Source organism: Octopus bimaculoides, chromosome 1 (genome assembly GCF_001194135.2).
Source record: "Octopus bimaculoides isolate UCB-OBI-ISO-001 chromosome 1, ASM119413v2, whole genome shotgun sequence".
In the NCBI taxonomy this organism is placed as follows: Eukaryota; Metazoa; Mollusca; class Cephalopoda; order Octopoda; family Octopodidae; genus Octopus; species Octopus bimaculoides.
The window spans coordinates 107,251,144-107,261,991 of record NC_068981.1 but is presented as its reverse complement, the minus strand read 5'-3'; the positions used below and the strand labels follow the sequence as shown (position 1 = coordinate 107,261,991).

General features: G+C 34.2%; 1 protein-coding gene across 1 annotated transcript in view; it reads right to left on the bottom strand.

Annotated features, from left to right (window-relative positions):
• The window catches only part of LOC106868294 (glutathione synthetase), a 63,693-nt gene that overhangs the window by 22,918 nt on the left and 29,927 nt on the right, over positions 1 to 10,848 (bottom strand). Inside the window, exons 4-6 of the mRNA XM_052967838.1 lie at positions 4,192 to 4,273; positions 2,838 to 3,007; positions 1,019 to 1,061 (exon numbers count right to left, since the gene is read on the bottom strand). Of these exons, the coding sequence (XP_052823798.1) occupies positions 1,019 to 1,061; positions 2,838 to 3,007; positions 4,192 to 4,273 (295 nt within the window). The remainder of the gene's footprint in view (positions 1 to 1,018; positions 1,062 to 2,837; positions 3,008 to 4,191; positions 4,274 to 10,848) is intronic.

The following is a 10,848-nucleotide window of genomic DNA, read 5'->3' as shown; positions in this document are numbered from 1 at the left end:
ATATAAGTATCGTTTCATCGTTTAACGTCTGCTTTCCATGCTAGCATGGGTTAGACGATTTGACTGAGGACTGGCGAACCAGATGGCTGCACTAGGCTCCAATCTTCTCTGGCAGAGTTTCTACAGCTGGATGCCCTTCCTAACGCCAACCACTCCGAGAGTGTAGTGGGTGCTTTTACGTGCCACCAGCATGCAGGCAAGTCAGGCAGTACTGGCAATGGCTACACTCAAGTGGTGTTTTTTTACATGCTACATGCACAGGAGCCAGTCCAGCAGCACTGGCAATGACCTCGCTCGAATGTTTTTTCCCCGTACCACCGGTACAAGTGCCAGTAAGGCGACACTAGTAACGATCACACTCAAATGGTGCTATTTACGTACATTGAAACAGTTCAACCATAGAACATTTATAGGAGACATTAACAAATGTTTATCATCACTCAAGAGATGTCAATGTGAAGGTAAATAGGAACAGACAGACAGACACAAAATTAACTTCCATACAGTTTTATCTTGAAAATTTTATCCACAAGGTATTTGTTAGCTTGAGGCTATATTAGAAGACACGAGGCAAACTTTTTAACCACATGACCATACCTATGCTTATAATGATGATAAAAATAAAGAAAGTGATTATATTAGTTTAAATTACATTATCTATATTAGAATCTTAGTTGGGAAAAGTTTTGAGTGTTGAAACGGATATTGCATTTCATCAGAGTTATTTTTGCCATTTTTAAATAGATGTACCATAAAAATGAATTATTTTCTCTTTACAGTCAATAATCTTAAAGCCTTTTATAATACATCCATAAACTGGTTGCTGATTCTTTATTACAGTGTTTCACTAGAATAACATTTAAAAAGAAACCAAAATTCATTTGAAATTTTCAGGTGGGTCAAGAGAGAAATGTAAATCTCTCTTAATATTACTAAAATTAAGAAATATCATTATAACATTGGAAAAAACATTGCTACTCCTATTAATGTTGCCTTAAAAATTAGAAATAATCTTTACCTGATTTTCATTTTCATAATATCCTGCCTGTGCCATTGAATATCTGCATTAAAAATAAACATTTCTAAGTACATGATTTGTATGTTATGAAATTCATGGTATGAAAGACATTGTGCCTTATGAAGGAAATGACAGAGGTGCTTTGCTGTAAAGAAAACTTGTCCACCACAGCAGAATTGATATTCTAAACCACTTTGGTTAATGCTTGGCTGTGAGGGTCTCTGGCCCATGCCCTCCAGTACCCTCTCTGCCTCATCAACCATCTTCCTCCCCTAACACCCATCACTTCTTAATCACCTGAGAACAGAATAGGCATATACTACATCCCTGTGCTTTCTTTGTTACTTCCTTCCCCACTCCAAACCACTTGCATTTCTCATTATCTTCTCCTGCCTACTATCTCCTCCAATCACTGTTTTTCTGTACCTTTTCTTGCCCGTGTTGTTCCTCACCATTAATACCTCACTTATCTGGTATCACCTTCAATGACCCCCACCTCTCCTATATTTCACTCTATCATTTGCCTCTCTGTATCAACCCACTTATTCTCCCCCCCCCCAATGTCCCACAAAGACATGTCCTGACACATCTTCACCATGATCTCTCACACTATTGCTCTCCTTATCTTACTCTCTAACTCACCTTCTTCCTTTTCAATTGGATTATCCACATATCTGCTTTGCAGCAACACACCTATTCCTGTCTCTTTATACTTCTGATCTCTCATCAAACTGGCACAAAGCCACCCCCATCCTCACTATAACTCCTTCCTCCCAGTTGAAGGGGGTTTTGTCTTGCAAGTTACTAAATGACCCTGTCAGTGCTGGTACCATATAAAAAGCACTGATGCTGGTCACACATAAAAGGCACCCAGTACAGTCTGCAAAGTGATTGGTGCTAGGAAGAACATCCAGCCATAGAAAACATGCTAAATCAGACAACAGAATATAATGCAGCTCCCAGCCTTACTTGCTCCTATAAAACTGTCCAACCCATGTCAGCATAGAAAACAGATGTTAAATGGTGATGATGTTATGGATTAACTGTTAACTAACAAACAGAGGTCCTATTAGTCTGAGTTTATGTTGTAAAAAAAATATCTAACTTATGTATTAACATCATCATCATCATCATCATCGTTTAACGTCCGCTTTCCATGCTAGCATGGGTTGGACGATTTGACTGAGGACTGGTGAAACCGGATGGCAACACCAGGCTCCAGTCTGATTTGGCAGAGTTTCTACAGCTGGATGCCCTTCCTAACGCCAACCACTCAGAGAGTGTAGTGGGTGCTTTTACGTGTCACCCGCACGAAAACGGCCACGCTCGAAATGGTGTCTTTTATGTGCCACCCGCACTTAACTTAATTCTTTATATTGTATTAATTTATGCATTGCCTTGATTACTTACACTATATTAATTTATGGCCTATAAAAATGTATTTAATATAGACTTCATAACTGTTAACTATTTATGAAATAGTGTAAAAAATCTTCTCAAGCATTATCATTAACCATTTAGCATTCAGATTATTCTGTCAAATGTAATGTTTACTTATTCACATTGTTAATGAGATATTATCTTGTAGCTTCGAAATTCTGATGATGTGATTGTTTATTTTTAGAATAACATTGAAGAGTGGGTGTGAGAGACTGGATCAGACCAGTTTGAACATAAAATGGGTTAGAATATTTGGGCTTGAGTGGACATGGCTGGTTTAAATGTTAAAGATTTAAGACATCACTAGACTCAGTTTGACTGCCTCAAAAGTAAAAAATAAATAAAAGCATATAAAAACATAAAACTCAGTATCCCATACCTGTGTACAGAAACCATGTTTGTTGCTAAACCAGCAAAACTAGATGCAATTGTATTGGTTTCGACCTGCTTTAATTGAAGATGTTTAGCAAAATCTTTAATGGCTAGACTGGAAGATCCTTTATCACAGTGAAGCATGTAATCACTGCGAAATATTCCAAGGTTTAAATGCTAAAACAGAAGAAAAAAAGAAAGAAAAAAGAATTTTGAATAAATAAAGTAATATTGGGAAATTATTCAAATATCACCAACCACTAAATATTTAAAGAACTACAAAAGGAAAAACTATCCTTTTTCTTTTTTTGACAAAACTCGGTAACTGAAAAAAGATGTATTCTAGTAACTCTTAGATGTCTAGAAAAGTCAGCAGTGTTCTCAAATAATTTGGGGTTATAAATTATTTAATTATGCATTTGACAAACATATACAAGAAAATAATATAAATAATGTAGTTTTAAATATCAATTATGAAATGTTTGTAATACAATCTGGCAATTGAAACATGATTACAGTTGTTTTACATCATCAGAGAACACCTTCTCCCTTTAGACACGTGTTCCTAAAACACTTGCTTCACCAGTGTAAGGTAACTTTGAGACACCATGATGTTTTGGTCTCACTGTGTATCTCCTCAGTCAAAGCAATCTTGCCAGACTGATGAATCTAACAAGAGCTTGAGCTTTTGTCTGTAGGAATTAGCAAATAAATTGTTTGATGTGTTGATGTCTTCCAAATAAATAATAATTCATAAAGTGCAAGAATGAGCAGATACATTAGCATCTGGATTCTTGCTGTTCTGTATGCATCCCATGAATTATTATCTCTTTGGCTGACATGTAGCACATATCTTCTTTGCCCCTGTAGCAGTAGATTAAGATCTACACCAGTCATTGAGTATGGCCCTCCCACTTGTATTATGTAATTCACTATGAGGGTGACTAGCCCATGTCCCATTCTACCAGATATTTTAAGCATCTCATGGGTAATTCTCGATGGACTGGGTACTTCTCCTGCTTCATTCCCTTACATGCCTTTATCCACCATATTGCTATCAACTTGAATGACTGATCCATATGTTGGATTCACTTTTTTCACCTATGCATTCGCCTATCCTCTTTCTTTTCAATATCAGTGAGAGCAAGAGTGCTGTTATCACTCCAAACACACTTCTCAACAAAATCTCAATCTTCTTTCCAACATTGCCTTGCAATCCAGAATACCATAAGCCTTTGATCCTCATGTCACAGAACATTGGCAAACTTCTTACTCTCAGCTTCTTTTCTAATGTCTAACTTCTCTTCTTGTAACATTATAATTATATTGTATAAATATATTATGATAAATATAATACTAACCTGCTTTCTTTTATCATCTTGCTTAAGTGTAGCTTCATAAATTTCCCACATGTTTTTAGTGAAATCATCAACTTCAATAACACTGAATTGTAAAATAATTATTACAGAGGTAGTATATCAAAACATACTAGTACTAATATTTTTATAGCATATTCAAAATTCTGATTCCAAGGAAGCTGAACAGAACTATCTAAACTGTAACTGCTATCTAAACTGTAACTGCTATCTAAACTGTGACTGCTATTCCGCTATTGAATTATATACTCTCTCTGGAGGTTGTGAGACCAAAATTATTTTAGCGCAAAATTAAATATAGAGCGGAACCTTGGTTTCTGAATATAATTCATTCTTGAAAGTCATTCATCACCTGAAAAGTTCATAAACCAAAACTATTTTTCCCCATAGGAAATTCAAGGCACCGTGGATTCATGCAAAGATATGAACTGAGTGAAAGTCAGAGAACAACTGATGTTCTTCCACTGATACTCTTAGCTTGTTGCTAATCATTGTTCCTGCTTGTGTATTCATTATTCCAGACACCATTCATAACCCAAGACATTTATGTTTAAAAAAAAGTGTTCATAAACCGATTCATTTGTGATGAGAGGTGTTCATAAACAGAAGAACCACTGTATATTGTTGTGCATAGATAACTCATTTACTCATGTTGAGCAATATAATTTTGGGAAATATACATTTTTATTAGAAATGAAAACTAGAAATTTCTTTTCTCTTCACATCTGAATCAAAAGTCAATGGTTGTAATATGTCACTCATCATCATACTTTAACAACCACTTACCATGCTGGCATGGTTGGGATGGTCTGATCAGAGCTGACATGCCAGAGAGTTGCACTAGGTTCCAGTCTGATTTGGCTTGGTTTCTACAGCTAGATGCCCTTCCTAATGCCAACCATTTTACAGTGTGCTGGGTGCTTTTAACATAGCACCAGTATGAGTGCTTTTAATGTGGCACTGGTATAGGACTATTGTAGGCCAATCATCATTAGAAGAAGCAGCCTTAACAATACAACTGTGGAGGTCAGATCTTCTTCAGTCCAGTAAGGTACCAGATATCTCAATCCTTTGTCATTTCCTCAAAAAAGTTCAATGTCCTGAGGTTATCCTTCATCAAATTTCAATCAATTAGCTTACCTTATTTCAATTAATTAGCTCATCTATTTCAATTTATCACATACATATCAAAAGAGTCTAAGTTAATTCAATTACTTTATCATAGTAAAGTCTTCCCTTATAAATGGCAAGAAGTACTATCCTTGTAGGTTTGTCTTCCACTAACATACATCAAACATGATTGTAAAGTTTATTTATGGATAAAAACTCCTTTGTGAGGAAGAAATGGCTGCTTCATCATTATTAACCTGCATTTCAAAATGAAACAAAATAATTGGCAAAAAAAACACACAAAAATTTCATATGAATACATGTGTACTGTCTATTCCTTTTAATTTCAATATAATGTTCACTATGATATTCTCAAAAAATGCATTCTTTTTGAAGAATATTGCTTTGGAACAAACTTTGTGATAGCACTACCAAAGTTTCACCATTGTTGGTGTTACATTTTGAAAGGAAAAGCAACAATCTAATTTTCCTCAAAACTTCTATAGTATAGCACTTGTCCATAATTGCTAGATGAAGTCTTAAACTATATTTTTAAAATAATAGTCTATATTTACATTTATCAATTCATTTTGCAAGATTTCCAAAGTAAACTCATGTGTTGAAACAGATCTTGTATTCTGGAATGGTCATTTTATTTATTTAGCCAAATAAACACATACACTATATATATATTTTTTTTCTTCACTTGTTTATTACTGTTCTAATTTGTTTTATGCCCATTGTCCGGAAGTCTTTCATCACACATCTGTGACCTCTTCAGTGATACTTTACGTTTTCATGTGTGTTCTTGCACCACTTACTCCATTCTGTTCTTCTAAGATGTGTATCTTTATGTGTGCATGCATTTGTGTCTTTGGGTGGGGTATGTGTGTGTGTGTGCATGTGTGGGTATATGCTTGTGTGTGTGTCAGTTTTTAGCAGCAGTATGGCCTTCCCCTCAGCCCCATCCTCTCACCCCATTGTGCTGCTGCTGTCATCCTAAGACCCAAGAAAAAGAAATGGTACAGTTCCTGTATTCCTCTGTATATCTGTGTTCGCCCATGGTGTTGCCATCATGGTAGTTGTTGTTTTTATTGCCCTTGTTGGCACCGCCACTACTGCTGAACGTGTTAGTTGTGTTGTTGACATCATTATGATCGTCCATGAAGTTTCATGTGTGTTTGTGTGTGCGTATGGGTTCACTTTGTATGTATCCATGCCCTTTATATAGTTTTATATAAAGCATGTTGGTAGAGCGCTGATGAGCTTTTCCCTTCTTTGGGCTCTCACCTACGTTCACCTATATGTTCTCCTATGCTGTGTGCTGTCTCTCCTATGTAGGTAGTTATCATGTTTCTGTACCATCCCTCAGTCATCATAAGATATACACTACATTCATAACCTTACAGTTAACTCATGGGTTCATCCTACATACGACACAATTGTGCTCCATACAGGGGGACTTATCAAAGGGATTGGTATTGCAGATCAGAGATTTTAAAGGGGAACCAGGCCTCTCTACTACTGTGACACTTATGAGAAAAAGAGATAGATTTATAAAAAGAAAGTAAATAAATAAATATATATATATATATATATATATATATATATATATATATATATATATATATATATATATATATATATATATGCGAGTAAAAATAAATACAAAAAAGGTGGGTTTTTTTGTATGATTGTGTATAGAGGAATATATTATTTAGTTTAAAAGAGTTCCAACACTGTCTGTTTTTTATGTTTTATTTATATTCCTGCAGAACCAATGTGGGGTATAGAATATGGAATATACAATATATAATATAATATACAATATATAATATAAAATAAAATAAAATAAAAATGGATGGCACCATGAAAGAAAGTATTGAATGTAGATGAAATATTGAGTGTTCAATATAAAGGATCAAATATATAAATATATAAATATAAATATATAAAGGCGACTCGAGTTTCAGGGCTATTTCCCTTCGTCATGGCTGGTATGACAGACTTTAACAGACTATATATATATATATATATATATATTTGCTACATACTTGTGATAAATGAAGGACAGGATTAGATAAAATAAATAAAACTATATAAAGGGCATGGATACATATGAAGCAAATCCATATACATACACACAAACACACACACATGAAACTTCAGGGATGGCCATAACGATATCAACAACACAACCAACACATCCAGCAGCAGGGGTGACATCAAAGATGGCAATAACAACAACAACTACTACGGTGGCAACACCATGGGTGAACACACAGAGAGGAACACAGGAACTGTACCATTTATTTTTTCTCGAGTCTTAGAACAGTAGCAGCACAATGGGGTGAGAGGATGATGCTGAGGAGTAGGCCACACTGTTACTAACAACTCTCTCTCACACACACACACACACACACACAAGTATAAATACACACACACACACACACACATAAATATAAATACACACACACACACAAATGCATGTGTACATAAGGATGCACATCTTAGAAGAACAGAATGGAGTAAGTGGAGCAAGAACACACACGGAAATGAAAGGAGTCACTGAAGAGGTCACAGATGTGTGGTGAAAGATTTCTGGACAATGGGCATAAAACAAATTAGACCAGTAATAAATGAGTGAAGAAAAAAATATATATACAGTGCATGTGTTTATTTGGCAAAAAATAAATAAATAAAATTACCATCCTGAAGTACAACAAAGTCTATATTTAGTCATGACAAAAAAGGCAAAATAAAAAAAAATTACATACAATGTGAGGTAATAATGAAGTGTCAGAAAATACTCATAATTTTATTTAGCCATAAACTTTTTTTATGTATCCTTATGTTGGGTATATAATATAATGAAGCACTACTATTAATATTGCATGAGACACAATGCTCTATATCAATGGCTCACAGTGAACTGCATACCAACCCAAACTGCTGATGACTCAACAGTTGTGTATGTAATAGAAATGTCTCAGTTCACTTTTATTCACATGGGGATGGCTGGAATCCTTCTGCAACACTTTTGCTGTAAAGCTGTAAGTCTCCAATCCTGTGTTGATTAGCTACTACAGGAAACTGCTTACCATCTTATGTCAGTACTATTTTCAGTGATGTTTTAAATTGTACATTTATTACTGTAGAAATATTCTCCAATATCTAAAATAAGGGAACCTTTGTGCAGTCACTAAAGCTACAACTGGATTGAGTAAACCACCCCTCAAACAACTGTCCACTATCTAAAAAAGTAACAGCAGTTTGAGAAATTGAATTATGAAAGCAATATACCAAAAAACAAAACCTAAGAGAGTCAAAGTACAAAGATAAAAGGTAAACAGAAGTGCAACAAGATCAATGGTAAATAAGAAAAGAAAAATGAAAAGCGATGTCCCTGTACAAAACAGTCAATAAGTTGAACTAATGAGGGAAGCTCTAAACAGTCACTCAATTTGCTAAAAATAGCAAGCAAATTTTGTCAAATTAGACCTTGCCAAAGAGAAAGGACATACTGGATATTCTATATATAAAAAGACAGGATGGTCACAACTGGAATGTCTTCCATCATAGATCTTCTCAGTCAGGACTGACTTGGGGCTATACTACATCAGTAGATAGTGAGAATACTGAGTATGCATCCCAATGCAAACAGAACTTTCATTTTAGATCCTTCTGTGCCATTCAGTACATTGGGTGGCGTTCCATGTAATTTTGACTGTCTTTAGGTCATCTTGAAATGTCCACCACCAAGCGATTTTTGGCCTACCCCTTTTATGATTGCTGACTGGTGGTACCCAAGTCATGGCAATTTTTGAGTTCTGTTAATCAACCATATGGAGAATATGGCTACTCAGGTGGAATGAACATTCTGCTACAATCTCTTGCAGTGGTCATGACCTTACTCTTTTCAGAATCTCATTTGTGACACAGTCCCACAAGTTGACAGACACAAACAAAGAGACAACATGAAATATCAAAAATTGACATTAGCCTGTTCCAAATCATAGCATAACACAGAAAACCAGAATTATCATCATCATTACTTTTATATTAATACCCAACAGCATTAAGGGTTTTGCTGTACATTGAATCTTTGAAACTACAAAGAAATTCAGTACAATGATTGGTGAAAATACAACACTTTAATACACCCCTAAATTCCATCATTTAAAGATACATCAATACGCACAATGCCTGATGGTATAGAAATATAGATTAAACAAGAGGAGACACAATAGCATTACAATTAAACTCCCTATAGATCTTTAAGGAGTCATATGCCAACCTAAGTGCAATAAACTCCCCTCAGAAAAATTCAACAATCCCTGGGTAAAAATCTTTCAACCACATCATTGTCATCATCATCATAAATGACACACATCAACAAATAAAACAGAAACGCTTTCATAAACATATAAAAGCTTCAGTGGAACCAATTCTACCAAAAGATAGAATTACAGTTAGTGAAATTCAAGACTACAATTACCAACACAAAAACTGTAATACATACATTCAATAAAATAGTTATGGGGGAGCCAAAAATCAACAAAAACATATCCACAAGCAATACAGAAAAATACTGCCATAATTACACAACTGAAAAAAAACAAACAATATAACAAAATCTAGGGATCACTTAAATACATCAGAAATAAAATCAAATTATATAACTTAGCATCAAGCAATTAAATAATAAAAATTAAAATGATTGTGGCAATTGGGAACAGTAAACCTAAATGAAGAAAATGCTTGAAATAACAATCACAACAGTAGCAGCAGTGAAGGTAATCACTTCACTGACTTCAAAAAACTGGTATTCAACATTTATAAAAGAAATTAGATCAGTCACACTGATTACATATAAGATGAGTCATTTAACAACTAACCAAAATTAATCTATGATAAAGCATTATTTTGATAAAGTGGTAACACATTAATTTTTTTTTAAAGCATTATCTTAAAATAAAAGGTTCTATCTTCTATGCTCTATATCCTACTTTGATTTCATAACTGATTAAGCATTATATAAGTCCCATTATTAGACGCAGTGTATAAGTTCCTCTCACACCCTCCACTTAGTAGGTTACAGTACTTCACTGTAACTTAAATAATGTTTAGCTTCAATATATGTCAGAATATTTTCTTAATAGAATTCATTATATTTACACTCCACCAACCTTTTTGTTACCATATTTCTCATTAATTTTTAACGTAATGAAGAGTTTGTAGGGATTTAGTAAATTACATATATTTTTCATTATGAAGGTTGTGTTTAAATAGAATTTAAGAAAAGATTCTAACGAAAAATATGACAAGTTTTTGTTTGAATATGAACATCTAAAATAGTTGTTTTGTATCAAATAATCGGAGATGATCTTATGTTGAATCAAATGAGTTAAATAAAAAGTAATGATTAAGAAATTTTAGGAATTAATTTTGAAAATAAAAAATATGCAACATATCATTTAAAAGTTCTTTAAGGAGAAACAGAAATTACCTTGTAGAACAATTTATTTAAAT